Below are 20,649 nucleotides of genomic sequence, written 5' to 3'. Positions count from 1 at the left end.
ATATAGATATCTCTACCAGGCGCTTCCGCAGGGAGAGGCGGAGAAGGGAAGAGATGTCGGGGCTGAGAGTAAAGAAGGGAGAGGAATGGGAAGGTGAGGACGAAAGGTTTGGTGGGAATGCGTGAGCTACTTTGGAATGCAACCAGGAGAAATTCAGTGGAAGCACCTGCCTCTGTCTTTTGCCTCTTCTGAGGACTGGGACCCAAGTGCCCCTTCTCCCTTGCAACTGCCCTGCCTTCCCGGCCCGCCCACCGCTGTCTCTCCCTCCTCCCTTTCTCAGCCCTTGGCAGCTCCCACGTCACTGCTCTCATTATACACACTTTGTTATGTTTCTCTTTCAATCCTTAGAGACACTCTCAGGCACGGCCAAAATATATGAAGCCAAACAATTGGCCAATAAAAATAAGAACACAGACCCTGCCCTGACAACACTGTCCACACAAGCTATGAAGTGCCCTGGCCCACCCGTGTGGTCGTGCAGACAGGGCCACGCCAGGTGGGCCAATTCATCCATGCTGTCAGCTCACCCTTCCGATGGAATGCAGCCACACAGACTGGAGGGCAGTGGGGGGCGGGGGGGAGAGGGGAGTGGTGGAGTGGGGTATAGGGTGGATTTTACACAGACGAACCTTGATGTCTAATTCTTCAAGTGCTTAGGCATTTGATTCACTGGGTTGATTCACACAGTGACCTCCTTCTAAATGCTGAGGGCAGGAGAGCACTGAGGGGAACTTTGCACCTGTTAATATCCCAAATTTGGGGCCAGGCGTGGTGGCTCACACCTGTAATCCCAGCACTTTGGGGTGCTAAGGTGGGCAGATCACTTAAGGCCAGGGGTTCGAAACCAGCTTGGACAACATGGCAAACCCCTTCTCTACTAAAGATACAAAAATTAGCCAGGCGAGGTGGTGCATGCTTGTAATCCCAGCTACTTGGGAGGCTAAGGCATGAGAATTGCTTGAGTCTGGGAGGTGGAGGTTGCAGTGAGCCAAGGTCACGCCACTGCACTCCAGCCTGGGCAAGAGAACAAGACTCTGTCTCAAAAAATTTGGGAGCAGAAGCCCTTGATAGCAACGGGCCTTATAAAATCATGGTTTAGGGCATGGGCAGGTTCAGGTTTGAATGCTGGCAAAATGACTTACTAGCTGTGTGAGCTGGGGGAAATTTACTTACTCTAAGCTGTTTCCTTGTAAGATAAGATTATCTCAAAGGTCCTATAAAGACCAAAACTTTAATGACTCTTACCTAGAGCAGGCTAAAGAACCTGGCAATTCTCCTCTTTAAAGGAAAAAATAATTTAGTACTCAAAGGGATATATATAGCCTTATGGATTGAAAAAGAACAACTGAATGAATAAACTGCTGCAATAGATGGCACTCATCCCCATGGAGACTCATTCACATCCATGTCCCCTTGGCTAACCTGTGTCCATGTGGTGAAGTCCCTCGTGGTTGTTACAGTGATTATTTAACATGTAAAGAAATTCATCTTTTCAAGACAGGGTCTTGCTCTGTCACCCAGGCTGGAGTGCAGTGGTATGATCTCGGCTCACTGTAACCTCTGCTTCCCAGGCTCAAGCGATCCTCCCATCTCAGCCTCCCATAGAGCTGGGATTACAGGCATGTGCCACCATGCCCGGCTAATTTTTGTATTTTTTATGGAGATAGTGTTTTGCCATGTTGCCCAGGCTGGTCTTGAACTCCTGGGCTCAAATGATCTGCCTGCCTCAGCCTCCCAAAGTGCTGGGATTACAGACCTGAGCCATCGTGCCTGGCCAGGACTCATCTTTATTAGAAATTGATCAAGATCACTCTACATTGGTCAGTCAAGATAAGCATTTGTCTCCTAACTCCCCAAAACTGTTTTGCTCAAAGTCAAAAGTCTACCTGATATCAACATGGCAAATGAATCTTTTCCCACTTAAAATATGTCTTTGTCACCTGATTTTGAAATACAGCAACAAATGCCTATAAGAATTGTGACTACAGGAGTCACCTGTTTTGGGAAGTTTAAAAAGCTGAATGTTTTTCAACATTTTTATTCTTTACTATGCCTGGAAGAAAAACTTTGATGGAAAAATAGTTACTGTTTCAATGTACTGGCACTCAGTCACCCTGAGACCCTTGCAGGCCTTTGTCAGAGAACTGGGCCAAGGCGTCTCCCCTGGGGAGCAGGCAGGTAAGGGTTTCTTGCTCGGTTCCCAGCTAACAAGCTCAACATCCCTGAGACCCTCTAAAGTTAAACATGGGTGACAGCAGTGATGATGGGACAGTAAGAGAGTGAGGTTTGGGACCACGGATCCCACACAACCACGGCGTATGCGGCACTGACTCTCGAGCCTTTTATGGAGCTCTGGATTTATGAAGTATCATTTATTCTAATTACCCTATGTGCTAAGCCAAATAAGGGTTATCTTCCCATTTTTCAGATGAAGATACTGTCTTGTCCACACAGGAAGCAGGAGAGCCAATACTAAGAAGCCAGTACACGAGTCGCTTCACTTTTTTAGGGAGCTTGTGGGTGAAAATACTGGCATCTCCTGCAATGGGCATTTCCCCTGGCCTCGCAGTACGACAGCCCCCCACCCACGCTAAGGAACAGTAGCCACCGGACATTTTTATTGGTTCCTCTGTTGCTACCAGGGGCAAGCTGGAGAGGCCCCAGTGACTTGGGAAGGAGCGCGTTCCTAAAGGGCGGGGGATCTTAAAGGGCCGGGGGCATCTGGAGGCTCGGCCAAGCGTCCTCATACCGAGGCAGAGAGCTGTACTGGCGCTGGGCCTGCTGGGAGCTCTCGCGCTCCTCCTGCCGCTGCCGCTGCATCTGCACCTCCACGGACACCGAGTGCCGCCCGCTCTGCGTCGCCGGCCGTGCGTTCGGCTGGAAGAGGAAAATACAAGCACATCGTTAACCAGAAAGATCTGTACAGATCACACAACTGGTTGACTCCATTTCCATTCTTATGAATTGACTTTGAAAATTTTGAAAATTCTGTGATTTGTTTTTCAAAATCGTTTCTTTGAGAAAAGTGGCATACATATATTTGCTCTTATGAGCCCACAAACACTCAATTTTCTTAAACTGTGATTTTGGCTTTGGCATGTGGTTTAAATTGAAGAGATCAAACTTTCTGTCTTCTTTAATTTTTTTTTTTTTTTTTTTTTTAGAGATGGGATCTCACTCTGTCACCCAAGCAGGAGTGCAGTAGCTCACTGCAGCCTTGAACTCCTGGGCTCAAGTGATCCTCCCACCTCAGTCTCCCGAGTAATCGGGACTACAGGCACAGGCCACCATGCCTGGCTAATTTTTTTTTTTTTGGTAGAGATGGGGTTTCCCTATGTTGTCCTGGCCTCAAGCAATCCTGCCTCAGCCTCCCAAAGTGCTGAGATTACAGGTGTAAGCCACTAAACCCAGCGTCTAGTCTTTATAATGAGGCTTGGTAAATGCTGACATAAGACACCATTTACCTCTCTCCAGAATACACAGAGCAGATACAATGAGAATGAGGCTCTTCCAAAAGCTAGAAGATGTTAATGCCAAAAAAACAAAAATAAAAATTTGCTCCAGCTCTCAAAAGTGTGAGGTGGCCATGTTGATGAATTTTGGGGGGTAGGTATATATTTTAGTTTTACAGCAGGATACAGTATAGCTGATTCCCCTTTTATTACAGGATGACAGTGAAATTTTAAGCCAAGATTAGTTTAAACTAGGTACCAACAGGTCTCCTGCAATCCACAGATGGCAGCCAAACAGGGAACAGAAATGCCTATCAAAAGAACAAACCCAAAAGCTAATCGCTACTTAAATTGGTTATTAGGTGATGCATTTTACCTTAGTTATTAGGAAATGGCAATTTACCTAGGTTAATCATCCCCTACAGAGAACACTTTAATCCTCCTAACTAAATACTTTGGTTAGCACTCCATTTCAGGAGTTCAAGACCAGCCTGGGCACCACAGTGAGACCCTGTCTCTGCAAAAAAATATTTAAAAATTAGTCAGGTGCAGTGGCACATGTCTGTGATCCCAGCTACTTGGGAAGCTGAGACAGGAGGACCACTTGAGCCTAGGAGACTGAGGCTGCAGTGAGCCATGACCGTGCCATTGCACTCCAGCCTGGGTGATGGTGCAAGATCCTGTCTCAAAAAAAGAAAAAAAAAAAAAAGGAAAAAACGAAAAGAAAGAAAAGAAAAAACATACTTTGGTCAGCAAGTCATCTGGTGATTGGTGCTTCTCACCGAAATCAGATTACTGAATGTGTATACTGCATTGTACAGATCAGGTTTCTGGGATGCTTCAATTTCTCACTGACAATGGTTAGCTTACCTTCTAGATCTGGCCTTTTGAAATAAAAGTAGCTGTGCTCAAAATAGACAATGATGCCTCTACATTTACGAAACATCCCAATGTTTGTCACAGCATCAGCAGTAGGCCCCTTAAGTGATCCTTTTCAGTACTGGCCACCCTCAGTTCCCCCTCTGTTATGCAACGTTGTGCAACAGGCATAGTCTGAGTGAGGAATGTCTGTTAGAAACAAGTTATTGATTTTCTTTTAGAGTTGAAAGCTAATGGTAGACTTTGCCCTGATAATGATTTTCTAAAACAACAGAGTCTGAGCATTCATTTGGCGAGTTGTAAGATAACAGGTAGCCTTGTTACCAAAAGAATGGCTCCTATGGTTGGCTTTGGCCAGCACAGAAAGAAATCAAGCATCATCTATTGTTCTCTTTCTGCAAAGCCAGCACAACCTTACTTGTTGACAAGCAGTAATGAAGCAATATACAGGACAAACATTTCAAAGCATATGGGCTTAGTTAGTGAGCATATTAAAAATATCCCGATACAAAAATAATGTGTGAGGAGATTAGGCTTTACAACACCCCAGTCTCTACTAGGGGCTTTATAACCACACTCACTGGAACAAATGTGTGTTCAGAGATCCGCTTCACAACACCGTTCAAATAACACATCAGTGAGGCCTTCAGCAAGAAAAACACTTCGCTGAGCGAGTTCTGCTTATGCAAACAATGTTCATCAACTGCATTAAAAGAGACAGACATTTTCTTCCATAACACTTGACGAGGCTGGCCAAAAAGGAAACTGAGCTGTTTTCTTGTCATGGTGAGCAATGGGAAGCTTGAGATAAACCACTGGACAGAAAGAAAACACTACACCATTTCCTTTACACCCTCAAAAGAACCACATTTTCCTTTCCTTTTCACTCAGTGTAAGCTATATGCATGTGTCAAACAGTCTTGAAAGATCTGGCATTCTGCAGCAGGATTTAGTAACCAGCTTTTTAAGCTCGTGCTGTTCTGTGACAAGCTGCTTGTGGAGATGTGAAGGGAAATTACAAGGTCTTGTAGAAATTTCAGGTGTATTTTTAAGTTGTTTCTCCCATAGGCCTGAAAATTTGATTCTGACAGAGAAAAAAGAAGTTGAAGGACTTGCTTTTTCTGCTGTGTGTTTTCTGACACTGTTCACCTCAAACTTTATCAGCTACAAGTATCTAGTTGGATCTGGATACATTCCAATGATGACATTATCGGCATATGGGGTCTGAAAACTTAAAAGGAGTGAAAGAGTTTGGGATCAGCAAACTGACATATTTCATACTATCATGCTCACCAGGAAGAAACATAAACATTGGCTTCACCATTAATATTTTACTCCGTTTCTCTTTTCAGAACTTACAAAAGGGTGGGTTACTAAAGAGAATCACTCTTATCTTTAAGATAAAACTCTCTAACAGGTCACATATTTCAAGGAAGATTTAGACCAGCCCAGAGCAACAACTAAATAAGTTCATCCTGGCAAGTTTGACACTTGGCCTGAATAAAAAAATCACCCCTCTAATTCACAATTTAAATGAAGACCTCTTAAAAACAAAAACTGGATGAACAGTATTACAATGGCAATCTCGAATTTTACACACTGTGGCTTCAATCCCTATGGCAGGAACAAAATAATGTATCTGAGTCCAAGCACAAAAATAAAGTGAAGAAAAGAGGTAATTTGTAACCTCACAGAGAAGTGTATGTTTTCAAATAAAATATCATCAACAACTGCAGCGACAAAGTAACACCCACCTAGGGAAATACCTGGGTAGGCATAATTGTAATAACTCTGGAGATTCACCAGAGAACAAGGCGAAGCTCTGTTCTAACAGTGCAAATTACAAATAACCCTGTGATGAAATTGGTTACAAGCAATGACCTTTTAAATAAAAAAACAACCACGGCTGCCAGGGCCATAATAACAATAGAGACTGTAAGATGGAAATAAACACACGAGTATATATTACACAGGACGCTGGAGAGCCACGACACGTGAATCTCTTCATGGCCTATGTTTAAAACCACAAGTGAAAAATATGTATTTTTTTTTTGTAAGTGGACTACAAAGTACTTGTCTTTCTCACAGATTATAAAGGGATGATAGTTCAAGCTTGAGGAAGCTATACAATGTTGGTATCATTTAGTAGGGTAAAATATAAAAAAAATTTTCACAGTTTTTTTTTTTTAACATTTTTTGTTTTTATTTTAGAGTCAGAATTTTGCTCTGTTGCCAAGGCTGGAGTACAGTGGCGCAATCATAGCTCATTGCAGCCTCAAACTCCTGGGCTCAAGCTGTCCTCCTCAGTAGCCAGGACTACAGGTATGCACCACCATGCCTGGTTAATTTTTTTTTTCTTTTTAATTTTTGTAGAGGCAAGGTCTTGCTGTGTTGCCCAGGCTGGTCTTGAACTCCTGATCTCAAGTGATCCTCCCACCTTCGCCTCCCAAAGTGCTGGAGATTACATGCTTGTAATGGTCTCATACAGTGTTTTATGAATTAAGTCATTAAGCATTTCTCTTAATTAAATAAAATCATTGATTCAAAATAAAAATAGAAAAAAATGAAAATGCAAAACGAAATATTTAATAGTTAATAAAGAACAAACATGAATATCCACAGTACAAAGTTTCAGTACTAATCAGAACTAGGTAATACTGTAAGACTTTGACAGCTTAATATGCAACTGTGCTGCCACTTATGAAATAAAATCATTGTTACATTAACATTTACATAGAATATTCAATAATTTCATATAATCTATCATTTTTCTTCTTATAGACAAGGAAAATAGTGTGTAAGTATGTGTGGGTGTGCACGTGTATATATATACCCATACACACGTAATATTTTTATAAAGGATCATTTTGAGCAGATTTTCTCCTTAAATTATGAATGATAAAAATCTGCAAAATTTCGTATGTCCAAGGGCACATATAGAAAACAAAAAATAAAATACAAAACATTCAAGCACTCTGAATGAAAACCTGTGATGAAGATGATGGTGAGAATGATGCTGATGACGAAAAGACCAATGGCATTCCCTTGAGATTCACAATCCTTACTTTAGCAATTCATATGAGCTGTGACCCTAATAGGAATTCCATATTCTGATAAGAGTAGCAATTTAAAGATTTGGTAGGAAGCAGAAATCATTTTTATGCCATTAAATCATGTAAAGAGTGTCAACTGTTGACTCTGTTGAAAAGTGGCCAGTGCTAATATTGGTAATTATTTTCTTCAGTAGACTTATGTACAACTTTTAATCAAAACAACGTTAACTTTTGTCTACCCATCCTGCCTTCCCAGCCTTCCGCACCCACCCACACATGCCATAATTATGTAACTATTGACTGAACTCTTGTGGGTCTTGAATGTTGAAAAGCTTAATTGCTACTAAGGATGTGAGTAATGGCTGAAAAGACTGCAAAGCACACCTGTTTCCCTCATGAAGTTTTTAGAAATGAATGTTTTGGTATTAATAGTATTTGTCTTCACCTCATCTTTCACACCAGTGCTTAGATCTTTTATCCCCACCCCCAACTTAAGCAACAGGAACACTGAAAATAAAAAGGTTGCTCTACAAAACAAGCCAGGCACTTTAGTATCTGGGCTAATGGCAACCCAAGGTAGCTTCAGGAGTTCCCACCACCCAAGGCTTCTGAGCATAGCATGGCCATGAGTCACAGAGCCTTTGGCTAGGGGACAGGTCACAGAGCAGAATAAAGTGCTGACTTTGCGACAGTACAGAGGCTCTCTCCACGTGTGATGGGCACCTTTCTGCAGATGGCTTATCTCCAGGTCTATTTCTTTCTTTCTTTTTTTTTTTTTTGAGACAGAGTCTTGCTCTTGTCGCCAGGTTAGAGTGAATGGCGTGATCTCGGCTCACTGCAACCTTCGCCTCCCGGGTTCAAGTGATTCTCCTGCCTCAGCCTCCTGAGTAGCTGGGATTACAGGTGCCTGCCACCATACCCGGCTAATTTTTGTATTTTTAGTAGAGACGGGGTTTCACTATGTTGGCCAGGCTGGTCTCGAACTCCTGACCTCGCGATCCGCCCACCTGGGCCTCCCAAAGTGCTAGGATTATAGGCGTGAGCCACCGTGCCCAGCCCTCCAGGTCTATTTCTATGGGAGGTGATTTCCACCCAACTAGAGCTAGGGTCATACTCATTTCAAGGCTGTCAACTAAGGCAGCATTTTTTGAGTCAAGGCATGGAGGCCGCTATGAGAAAATGACAGCAGATACTTTTTAAGTCTTAAAAAAGATGGAAACAAAAGGAAAACCACCATTTTCTGAAATTCCCCAGGCACAGGGAGGCAATCTAGTGGTATAGAGTGGCTGTGTGCTGTGATTGCCTTGCCAATTAAAGCAGGCAGAGCCCTAAGAGGGCAGGGAGAGCTATTAAAGTCTGAAACAGGAAAAGGGAGAAAAGGACAGATTTTGTTATTCATTGAAAGACAGACAGCTAGGAAACAAGCAAGCTTGAGGGAGAAGAGGATATTCACATTGCAGAGTATCAATTTTCTACCTGAAGGACTAAACTACTTTCAGTCACTCCCAACCTGGGATGGAAAGGATTTAGCAATACAGCTATTATTAAAGGCTCCATTATCCCATCTATCAATCGTCTCAGCCAGCAAGTCTCCTTGTGAGCAACACTCAGGTATCTGCAAAGTTTTTAGGGCATACTGTACTTATGTCTGCAGCCTGCAATTTAGTTCTTTTAAAAGCAACACTAAGTCCTGTACATATCGAAGCTCGGTGATAATAACCCTAACCTCACCTATTGTTCCATTATCTTAAGAAAGATTTAAAGCAACTTACTGCTTTATTTATGTTGCACCTGGCACTACGTGAGGAAGAAGTTGCTTTTTCTTCTCTCTTGCTCAACTTGGGAGAGAATTCACTTCAATTATGGAGCTAAGGAAATTTTCTGGGCCTCTGCTCATCTAAAGAACTTTTGTGCCCCAAATCAGCTCCCTCAGGCCCAGGAACAGGTGCATTCTGTACTGCTAGAGCTTATAGAGAACATTTTCAAAATAGGTGGATTGAAAGGGCTACTTGGATGAATTTTCTGCAGCATCCTGCTCTGTATGTAAAGTAATTGGCTTACATATTTTTCTATATGACACATGTCGCTGCACTTTGTGTGTGGGCATTTCTAACAAGCATGACAATTTCAACTAATATGGGCTCAGTTGTACACACAGCTTGAAGGTGAGTTTGTGGTTCCTTAAAACTAAAATGATTACAAACTATTCCAATGAATGAGATCATGGTCCTATCCCTTCCAAATACAGTGACCCTTCAAGGTCAGAATACATAAGAGAAGAGAAGAAAAGGATTCCAAGATGCAAAAAGCTCATTTTGTAAAACAGATAATTAAAACCACAGACCAAGCTACATTTTAAACAACTGAGCAGCTCTTCCTAAGATAACCATAAGAATTGGTATGAAAATTAATACACTAAGTAGAATTCCAGTCACTTTAAGCTCATTTACATGATCAGTAAAATGGTGCAAGATCTCAGTTGCTTGAAAATGGAAAAGAAGAAAAGAAAAGAAAAGGTCAACTTGTGACCCATAATTTAGGAAATTATTCCATTTCTAAGGTAATCAGCCTGTCATCCAAATAATTCCCTGCTCACTCATTACCGGAAACGCTAATACAAGCCAAGTTGTCTGTCTGAAGTTGCTATGGCATTTTGATATACAATAATTTGGTCCACGACCCTCAGTAGTTGAGTTTGCAAAGGTACAAGATTTTTTCAAACATTTTCCCTAACATGATTGTTCATATTAAGTAGATAACATAGAAATGCATTCCAGCCTATTCACTGTTCTCATTCAAAGTTAAAACCTTATAAAGAAACCAAAACGAATTTCAAATCATTTTCACTTTTCCCAATGAAAAACATCTAGAACTAAGAAGTAGGAAACACTCATTTAGCCTCAAACAAACGTGGAGGTCTCGCATGTGGATATGATGTCAGAAACCAGAAATAAACTCATCAATCTGAGTTCTCAAAGACATATGTCTGCTTCTCTGTTATATATTTAAAATATATTCCAACTTCAAAGAGGGGTTCTTTCAAGCCTTTTCTGACCACCGCACACTGATGTGGTCCTCACAGCTCTGTGGTTCTCAACACCCCATGCACACCCCTAGCCTACCTCTGCTATATGGTACCAAGTATTCCTTTATTTTTTATCAGTTCCACTGGAGAGTTCTGAGGGCATTTTTTCTTTTCGATCTTTGTTCTCCCATACCAACCACAATGCCTGGGACATAGTAAGAACTCAATGAATTTGATGAATTAAGTAATTAGTTAAAGAGTAAATGTCAAGATGCTGGTTTGGAATCCACATTCCCAGGCAAAGTCAAATGACGAACACTGCTCCTCATGGCATGGTATGGAGAATGATAAGCTCAGGCGAGGCTGTGCCAGGTTGGAACTGTGTGCATGTGTGTTAACTATTTCCATATTCAGCTGCTGTTTTCTCCTTCAGCTTGACACCATGCTCATTACTCTTTTCAGCCTCTTTGTGTAAAAATACATAGTTAAGAATGTATTTATCACACATCACAAAAGAATCCTGTTTCAAGAAATGTAGTAGGAATGGATTGAGTCAATTATGCCAAACAATATAAGCACATTAACATAATTCTGTCATGTTGCTACATGGAAATGATTCAATTTGCTTGATCATCTAGGAAAATGAACTAAATACCTTAGAAAAATGCCATTAATAGTAATATTGTTGCAGAAGACAATTAGAGATTTTCCAGGGAACTTGTTTTATAACCTCCCAAAGTTAGGCAAGAATTGATTTCACGAGGTGCTTTTACACCTGGATGCTGATCCCACATTGCCAGTTGCCCCATCTTCCTCACCTGAACTAAGTTAAAGCTCTTCAAACTACAGTTGACCCTTGAACATCATGAGTTTGAACTTTGAGGGTCCACTGACACACAGAGTTTCTTCCACCTCTGCCAACCTGAGACAAGACTTACTCCTTTCTCCTCCTCCCCTGCCTACTCAATCTGAAGACAATGGAGAAGATCTTTATGATGATCCACTTCCATTTAATGAAAAGGAAATGTATGTTCTCTTCTTTTTTTCTTAATAACATTTTCTTTCTAGTTTATATTACTGTAAGAATACAGCATATAATACATATAACGTACAGAGTGTGTGTTAACCAACTGTCTATGTTATTGGTAAGGTTTCTGTTCAACAGCGGGATATTGGTGCAGTAGTTAAGTTTTCAGGAAGTCAGAAGTTGCATGGGGATTTCTGATTGTTTGTGTGAGGAGGAAGGGGGATGGCCCTCCAACCCCCATGTTCTTTAAGGGTCAACGGTAGTACTGCTTCTCGCATATTTTCCTCTTTGCCTTTCCTCCAGAAAACTAATCTTTCTCAAACTCTAATTTGGTCACTAAATCCCTTAATGAGCAGCATTTATTGGTTTCTTGCTTTATGTAGAGTAATATATTGTGAGCACTGTGTTTCAGGACGAAAAAGGACCTCAGAGATCGTCTAGACTTTAGAACAGTGATTCTCAAAGTTGAACTTGTTTCAGAATGAGTTGGAAAGCTTATTAAAATACAGATTCCTGGGCCCCACCCGTAGAAGTTTAGATCTAGTAGGGTCAATGCAGGGCCCAAGAATCTGTATTTCTAACACATTTCTAGGTGATGCTAAAGGTGCTGTTCTGTGGACCACACTTTGAGAAGCTCTGATCTTCAGCAGCAGCTAACAGGATCCAGCCTCTATAGTCAACTAGAGGGGTTCTACTTGCATCTGCTTTACATTCAGCTTCTTCTTAAACTTTCATTTCATCAAAGGGTTTAGTAACTGACATCCAATCATTTATTCTTTTTTTTTTTTTTTTTATGCAGAGTCTTGCTCTGTCGCCCAGGCTGGAGGGCAGTGGTATGATCTTGGCTCACTGCAACCTCCGCCTCCCGGGTTCAAGTGATTCTTCTGCCTCAGCCTCCTGAGTAGCCTGAATTACAGGCATGTGCCACCAGGACTGGATAATTTTTGTATTTTTAGTAGAGATGGGGTTTCATCATGTTGCCCAGGCTGGTCTCAAACACCTGGCCTCAAGTGATTCGCCCACCTTGGCCTCCCAAAGTGCTGGGATTACAGGCATAAGCTATTGTGCCTGGCCTGCAATCATTTATTCTAATCTTGGTTGAGAGATAAGAAAACTGAGGCCGGGAGAGCCGGGCCACCTGGCTACTGGGCCAGTGTTCTTTCCTAGCACTATTTCTCTTCAAACTTTCAATCTAGCATTGAAGGCTCTTCCTACATTTCTACCTTTAATCTCCCCTTCCCTTCAACATAACCAACCTCTCAGTTCCACATCAGCTGGGTAGTTTACCCTTCTTCAAATAAAATGCTCCTTTTTTTTTTTTTTGTAATGTCAAGCCTTTTTTTTTTTTTGAGACAGAGTCTCACTGCAATCCCAACCTCCCGGGTTCAAGCAATCCTCCCAACTCAGTCTCCTGAGTAGCTGGGACCACAGGCCTGTGCCACCACATCTGGGTAATTAAAAACATTTTTTTTTTTGTAGAGATGGGGTCTCCCTATGTTGCCCAGGCTGGTCTCAAACTCCTGGGCTCGAGCAATGCTCCCGCCTTGGCCTCCCAAAGTGTTGGGGTGATGGTATGAGCCACCATGCCTGGCCTCCAGCCTTTTATAACACTATTCTTCCTTCTGTCCTACTCTTCCAAATATCTAGTAAATGATATTCCCAACACTTTGTCTGAACTGAACTTGTCAACTTTGTGGACATTAATCTCCACTCTACTTCTGTAACATGCAAAGATGGCACGCCTTAGACCTCAACATCGTCTGAACTATCACCTCTACTTCCAAGATCCTAGAGTCCAAAAACTACACTGTTTTGACCACAACCTTCTAGGCTTGAGAACCCCTAGATCCTGAGCCCTCTTGCATACTGCTAGGCTGTGAGGCTAATCCTTCCTTGAGCTATACTTGCCACCCCACCTGGACCACACGATGCTTCCCCAGTGTCCTTGGTAGGACTCCAGCACCTGCCTTTGCTTTCTGCCATGTCTATCTTCCAACCCCCACTAAAGAATTAATCCACAAATTTATTCCTTCTATTCCCAGTCCTCTAAGCATTGCCGGTTAGGTCAAATTACCATGCTGCCTGGACTTCCTAATACCCCATGCTAGAGTTTCCTACCTTAAGGAACTTATTTATTCACCTCTAACAGACTTACTCTCAAGTCTCCCAAAGAGATTCTTCAAACTCCCCATCATCTCAAAAAATCTGCCCCAACACCTCCACTCTCAGAGGTGCTGTCATCTCTAGAGTGAGACACAAGATCAGAACACAGTTCTGGCATTGAGAAAGCCATCTAAAGTTTTTTCACTCTGGTGGCTATGTGGAGGATGAACTGGAATAAGATGGATTCAACAAATACACAAGGGGGATGCAAAAGATTAAAGAATCAAGAATTACTAGACCTGGCACAGTGGCTCACAACTGTAATCCTGACACTTTGGGAGACTGAGGAATGAGGATCACTTGAGCCTAGGAGTTCGAGACCAGCCTGGGCAACATAGTGAGGCTCAGTCTCTACAAAAAACTAAAAAATTGACCAGGTGTGGTGGCACTTGCCTATAGTCCAGCTACTCTGGTGACTGAGGTAGGAGGATTGCCTAAGCCTAGTAGTTTGGGGCTGCAGTGAGCTATGATCGCACTACCGCACTGTAGCCTGTGTGACAAAGCGAGACCTCATCTCTTAAAAAAAAGAATTACTAAACACTGTACTTTGTACATTATAGGCACAATGGAGAAGTGTTGAACAAATCAATTTTGGCTCTGATTCTGAGAATATCTATCTATAGAAAAATATTTACTAAATTTAAAAAAAATGCTTAGTTGAGAGTGAGAATACTTTTGCTATGTCTTGTCATAAGGCTAGTGAAACCTATTAGGCAATGGACAGATGGTGGAACAAGATATAAAATGAAATTAGCAATGATGAAACCTAGATGGAAATGAGGAAAAGGTCAATATGTTAAAGGTCAAAGGAATTTGGCTCCATCTTGTCTCGTTTCATAGAGCATTGAGGTCATAGCTTAGTGGCCTTTGCTGCAGGGAAGTTGTAGGACCATTCAGTGTGCTGAAGAACCAATTACTTACCCAGGGTTGCTCAAAGCTATAGGTCCGTCGACGATCTTCTACATCTTCATCCTGCTTTGCTTGCTGAAATTCTTGCCTCAGACGCTGTATCCGATCATGGTTGCTAGGAGTTGATCTGTTACTGAAAGAGAGATGAGGCGGCAGTGAATACCCTTCAGAAATATTATCTGTGAACTACAGTTGCTAGCAAAACATGGCAATTTGCTGTGAAATGATGCCATTTAAGAGAAAGTGAATTTTTATAACAATATTTGGGCATTTAAAATATGTTTTCATTTTGGTTTTAGGATTAAGGCTTATTGAGGTATTTTAGATATTCAAGAGGGTAAACAATATTTTTAGATATTCTTTTTTTTTTTTTGCACTGTTCTTTATTATTATTATTTTTAATTTTATTTTATTTTATTTTATTTTATTTTTTTTAATTATACTTTAGGGTTTTAGGGTACATGTGCACAATGTGCAGGTTTGTTACATATGTATCCATGTGCCATGTTGATTTCCTGCACCCATTAACTCGTCATTTAGCATTAGGTGTATCTCCTAATGCTTTCCCTCCCCCCTCCCCCCACCCCACAACAGTCCCCGGAGTGTGATGTTCCCCTTCCTGTGTCCATGAGTTCTCATTGTTCAATTCCCACCTATGAGTGAGAACATGCGGTGTTTGGTTTTTTGTCCTTGCGATAGTTTACTGAGAATGATGTTTTCCAGTTTCATCCATGTCCCTACAAAGGACACGAACTCATCATTTTTTATGGCTGCATAGTATTCCATGGTGTATATGTGCCACATTTTCTTAATCCAGTCTATCGTTGTTGGACATTTGGGTTGGTTCCAACTCTTTGCTATTGTGAATAGTGCTGCAATAAACATACGTGTGCATGTGTCTTTATAGCAGCATGATTTATAGTCCTGTGGGTATATACCCAGTAATGGGATGGCTGGGTCAAATGGTATTTCTAGTTCGAGATCCCTGAGGAATCGCCACACTGACTTCCACAATGGTTGAACTAGTTTACAGTCCCACCAACAGTGTAAAAGTGTTCCTATTTCTCCACATCCTCTCCAGCACCTATTGTTTCCTGATTTTTTAATGATGGCCATTCTAACTGGTGTGAGATGGTATCTCACTGTGGTTTTGATTTGCATTTCTCTGATGGCCAGTGATGATGAGCATTTCTTCATGTGTTTTTTGGCTGCATAAATGTCTTCTTTTGAGAAGTGTCTGTTCATGTCCTCTGCCCACTTTTTGATGGGGTTGTTTGTTTTTTTCTTGTAAATTTGTTTGAGTTCATTGTAGATTCTGGATATTAGCCCTTTGTCAGATGAGTAGGTTGCAAAAATTTTCTCCCATTCTGTAGGTTGCCTGTTCACTCTGATGATAGTTTCTTCTGCTGTGCAGAAGCTCTTTAGTTTAATGAGATCCCATTTGTCGATTTTGGCTTTTGTTGCCATTGCTTTTGGTGTTTTAGACATGAAGTCCTTGCCCACGCCTATGTCCTGAATGGTATTGCCTAGGTTTTCTTGTAGGATTTTAATGGTTTTAGGTCTAACATATAAGTCTTTAATCCATCTTGAATTAATTTTTGTATAAGGTGTAAGGAAGGGATCCAGTTTCAGCTTTCTACATATGGCTAGCCAGTTTTCCCAGCACCATTTATTAAATAGGGAATGCTTTCCCCATTTCTTGTTTTTGTCAGGTTTGTCAAAGATCAGATAGTTGTAGCTATGCGGCGTCATTTCTGAGGGCTCTGTTCTGTTCCATTGATCTATGTCTCTGTTGTGGTACCAGTACCATGCTGTTTTGGTTACTGTAGCCTTGTAGTATAGTTTAAAGTCAGGTAGCGTGATGCCTCCAGCTTTGTTCTTTTGGCTTAGGATTGACTTGGAGATGCGGGCTCTTTTTTGGTTCCATATGAACTTTAAAGTAGTTTTTTCCAATTCTGTGAAGAAAGTCATTGGTAGCTTGATGGGGATGGCATTGAATCTATAAATTACCTTGGGCAGTATGGCCATTTTCACGATATTGATTCTTCCAACCCATGAGCATGGAATGTTCTTCCATTTGTTTGTATCCTCTTTTATTTCATTGAGCAGTGGTTTGTAGTTCTCCTTGAAGAGGTCCTTCACATCCCTTGTAAGTTGGATTCCTAGGTATTTTATTCTCTTTGAAGCAATTGTGAATGGGAGTTCACTCATGATTTGGCTCTCTGTTTGTCTGTTATTGGTGTACAAGAATGCTTGTGATTTTTGTACATTAATTTTGTATCCTGAGACTTTGCTGAAGTTGCTAATCAGCTTAAGGAGATTTTGGGCTGAGACAATGGGGTTTTCTAGATATACAATCATGTCATCTGCAAACAGGGACAATTTGACTTCCTCTTTTCCTAGTTGAATACTCTTTATTTCCTTCTCCTGCCTGATTGCTCTGGCCAGAACTTCCAGCACTATGTTGAATAGGAGCGGTGAGAGAGGGCATCCCTGTCTTGTGCCAGTTTTCAGAGGGAATGCTTCCAGTTTTTGCCCATTCAGTATGATATTGGCTGTGGGTTTGTCATAGATAGCTCTTATTATCTTGAGATACGTCCCATCAATACCTAATTTATTGAGAGTTTTTAGCATGAAGGGTTGTTGAATTTTGTCAAAGGCCTTTTCTGCATCTATTGAGATAATCATGTGGTTTTTGTCTTTGGTTCTGTTTATATGCTGGATTACATTTATTGATTTGCGTATGTTGAACCAGCCTTGCATCCCAGGGATGAAGCCCACTTGATCATGGTGGATAAGCTTTTTGATGTGCTGCTGGATTCGGTTTGCCAGTATTTTATTGAGGATTTTTGCATCAATGTTCATCAAGGATATTGGTCTGAAATTCTCTTTTTTGGTTATGTCTCTGCCAGGTTTTGGTATCAGGACGATGCTGGCTTCATAAAATGTGTTAGGGAGGATTCCCTCTTTTTCTATCGATTGGAATAGTTTCAGAAGGAATGGTACCAGTTCCTCCTTGTACCTCTGGTAGAATTCAGCTGTGAATCCGTCAGGTCCTGGACTCTTTTTGGTTGGTAAGCTATTGATTATTGCCACAATTTCAGAACCTGTTATTGGTCTATTCAGAGATTCAACTTCTTCCTGGTTTAGTCTTGGGAGGGTGTATTTGTCAAGGAATTTATCCATTTCTTCTAGATTTTCTAGTTTATTTGCATAGAGGTGTTTGTAGTATTCTCTGATGGTAGATTGTATTTCTGTGGGATCGGTGGTGATATCCCCTTTTTCGTTTTTTATTGCATCTATTTGATTCTTCTCTCTTTTCTTCTTTATTAGTCTTGCTAGCGGTCCATCAATTTTGTTGATCTTTTCAAAAAACCAGCTCCTGGATTCATTAATTTTTTGAAGGGTTTTTTGTGTCTCTATTTCCTTCAGTTCTGCTCTGATTTTAGTTATTTCTAGCCTTCTGCTAGCTTTTGAATGTGTTTGCTCTTGCTTTTCTAGTTCTTTTAATTGTGATGTTAGGGTGTCAATTTTGGATCTTTCCTGCTTTCTCTTGTGGGCATTTAGTGCTATAAATTTCCCTCTACACACTGCTTTGAATGTGTCCCAGAGATTCTGGTATGTTGTATCTTTGTTCTCGTTGGTTTCAAAGAACATCTTTATTTCTGCCTTCATTTCATTATGTACCCAATAGTCATTCAGGAGCAGGTTGTTCAGTTTCCATGTAGTTGAGCGGTTTTGAGTGAATTTCTTAATCCTGAGTTCTAGTTTGATTGCACTGTGGTCTGAGAGACAGTTTGTTATAATTTCTGTTCTTTTACATTTGCTGAGGAGAGCTTTACTTCCAACTATGTGGTCAATTTTGGAATAGGTGTGGTGTGGTGCTGAAAAAAATGTATATTCTGTTGACTTGGGGTGGAGAGTTCTGTAGATGTCTATTAGGTCCACTTTATGTAGAGCTGAGTTCAATTCCTGGATATCCTTGTTAACTTTCTGTCTCGTTGATCTGTCTAATGTTGACAGTGGGGTGTTAAAATCTCCCATTATTATTGTGTGGGAGTTTAAGTCCCTTTGTAGGTCACTGAGGACTTGCTTTATGAATCTGGGTGCTCCTGTGTTGGGTGCATATATATTTAGGATAGTTAGCTCTTCTTGTTGAATTGATCCCTTTACCATTATGTAATGGCCTTCTTTGTCTCTTTTGATCTTTGTTGGTTTAAAGTCTATTTTATCAGAGACTAGGATTGCAACCCCTGCCTTTTTTTGTTTTCCAGTTGCTTGATAGATCTTCCTCCATCCCTTTATTTTGAGTCTATGTGTGTCTCTGCACGTGAGATGGGTTTCCTGAATACAGCACACTGATGGGTCCTGACTCCTTATCCAGTTTGCCAGTCTGTGTCTTTTGATTGGAGCATTTAGCCCATTTACATTTAACGTTAATATTGTTATGTGTGAATCTGATCCTGTCATTATGATGTTAGTTGGTTATTTTGCTCGTTAGTTGCTATTGTTTCTTCCTAGCCTCGATGGTCTTTACAATTTGGCATGTTTTTGCAGTGGCTGGTACCGGTTGTTCCTTTCCATGTTTAGTGCTTCCTTCAGGAGCTCTTTTAGGGCAGGCCTGGTGGTGACAAAATCACTCAGCGTTTGCTTGTCTGTAAAGTATTTTATTTCTCCTTCACTTATGAAGCTTAGTTTGGCGGGATAGCAAATTCTGGGTTGAAAATTCTTTTCTTTAAGAATGTTGAATATCGGCCCCCACTCTCTTCTGGCTTGTAGAGTTTCTGCCGAGAGATCAGCTGTTAGCCTGATGGGCTTCCCTTTGTGGGTAACCCGACCTTTCTCTCTGGCTGCCCTTAACATTTTTTCCTTCATTTCAACTTTGGTGAATCTGACAATTATGTGTCTTGGAGTTGCCCTTCTCGAGGAGTATCTTTGTGGCGTTCTCTGTATTTCCTGAATCTGAATGCTGGCCTGCCTTGCTAGATTGGGGAAGTTCTCCTGGATAATATCTTGCAGAGTGTTTTCCAACTTGGTTCCATTCTCCCCATCATTTTCAGGTACACCAATCAGACGTAGGTTTGGTCTTTTCACATAGTCCCAAATTTCTCGGAGGCTTTGTTCATTTCTTTTTATTCTTTTTTCTCTAAACTTCCCTTCTCTCTTCATTTCATTCATTTCATCTTCCATCAGCGATACCCTTTCTTCCAGTTGATCGCATCTGCTACTGAGGCTTCTGCAATCTTCGCGTAGTTCTCGAAACTTGGCTTTCAGCCCCATCAGCTCCTTTAAGCCCTTCTCTCCATTGGTTATTCTAGTTATCCATTCTTCTAATATTTTTTCAAAGTTTTTAACTTCTTTGCTATTGTTTTGAATTTCCTCTCGTAGCTCAGAGTAGTTTGATCGTCTGAAGCCTTCTTCTCTCAACTCATCAAAGTCATCCTCCATCCAGCTTTGTTCCGTTGCTGGTGAGGAACTGCGTTCCTTTGGAGGAGGAGAGGTGCTCTGTTTTTTAGAGTTTCCAGTTTTTTTGTTCTGTTTTTTCCCCATCTTTGTGGTTTTATCTACTTTTGGTCTTTGATGATGGTGATGTACAGATGGGTTTTTGGTGTGGATGTCCTTTCTGTTTGTTAGTTTTCCTTCTACCAGACAGGACCCTCAGCTGCAGGTCTGTTGGAGTTTACTAGAGGTCCACTCCAGACCCTGTTTGGCTGGGTGTCAGCAGCGGTGGCTGCAGAACAGCGGATTTTCGTGAGACCACAAATTCAGCTGTCTGATAGTTCATCTGAAAGTTTTGTCTCAGAGGAGTACCCGGTTGAATGAGGTGTCAGTCTGTCCCTACTGGGGGGGTGCCTCCCAGTTAGGCTGCTCAGGGGTGAGGGACCCACTTTAGGAGGCAGTCTGTCCGTTCTCAGATCTCCAGCTGCGTGCTGGGAGAACCACTACTCTCTTCAAAGCTGTCAGTCAGACAGGGACCTTTAAGTCTGTGGAGGTTCTTGCTGAGTTTTTGTTTGTCTGTGCCCTGCCCCAAGAGGTGGAGCCTATAGAGGCAGGCAGGCCTCCTTGAGCTGTGGTGGGCTCCACCCAGTTCGAGCTTCCTGGCTGCTTTGTTTACCTAAGCAAGCCTGGGCAATGGCGGGC

The 20,649-nt window shown here is 41.5% G+C and overlaps 1 protein-coding gene across 19 annotated transcripts in view; it reads right to left on the bottom strand.

Annotated features, from left to right (window-relative positions):
* PARD3 (par-3 family cell polarity regulator) overlaps positions 1–20,649 on the bottom strand; it is a 716,537-nt gene that overhangs the window by 7,302 nt on the left and 688,586 nt on the right. For all 19 annotated transcript variants that reach the window (XM_032143706.2, XM_058436553.1, XM_032143743.2 and 16 more), the window contains 2 exons: positions 14,521–14,641; positions 2,750–2,877 (listed from right to left, as the gene is read on the bottom strand). In XM_032143706.2, coding sequence (XP_031999597.1) covers positions 2,750–2,877; positions 14,521–14,641 — 249 coding nt within the window. The remainder of the gene's footprint in view (positions 1–2,749; positions 2,878–14,520; positions 14,642–20,649) is intronic.

The sequence above is a fragment of the Hylobates moloch genome, unplaced genomic scaffold (genome assembly GCF_009828535.3).
Source record: "Hylobates moloch isolate HMO894 unplaced genomic scaffold, HMol_V3 SCAFFOLD_3, whole genome shotgun sequence".
NCBI lineage: Eukaryota > Metazoa > Chordata > Mammalia > Primates > Hylobatidae > Hylobates > Hylobates moloch.
This window is presented reverse-complemented; position numbering and strand designations above follow the sequence as displayed.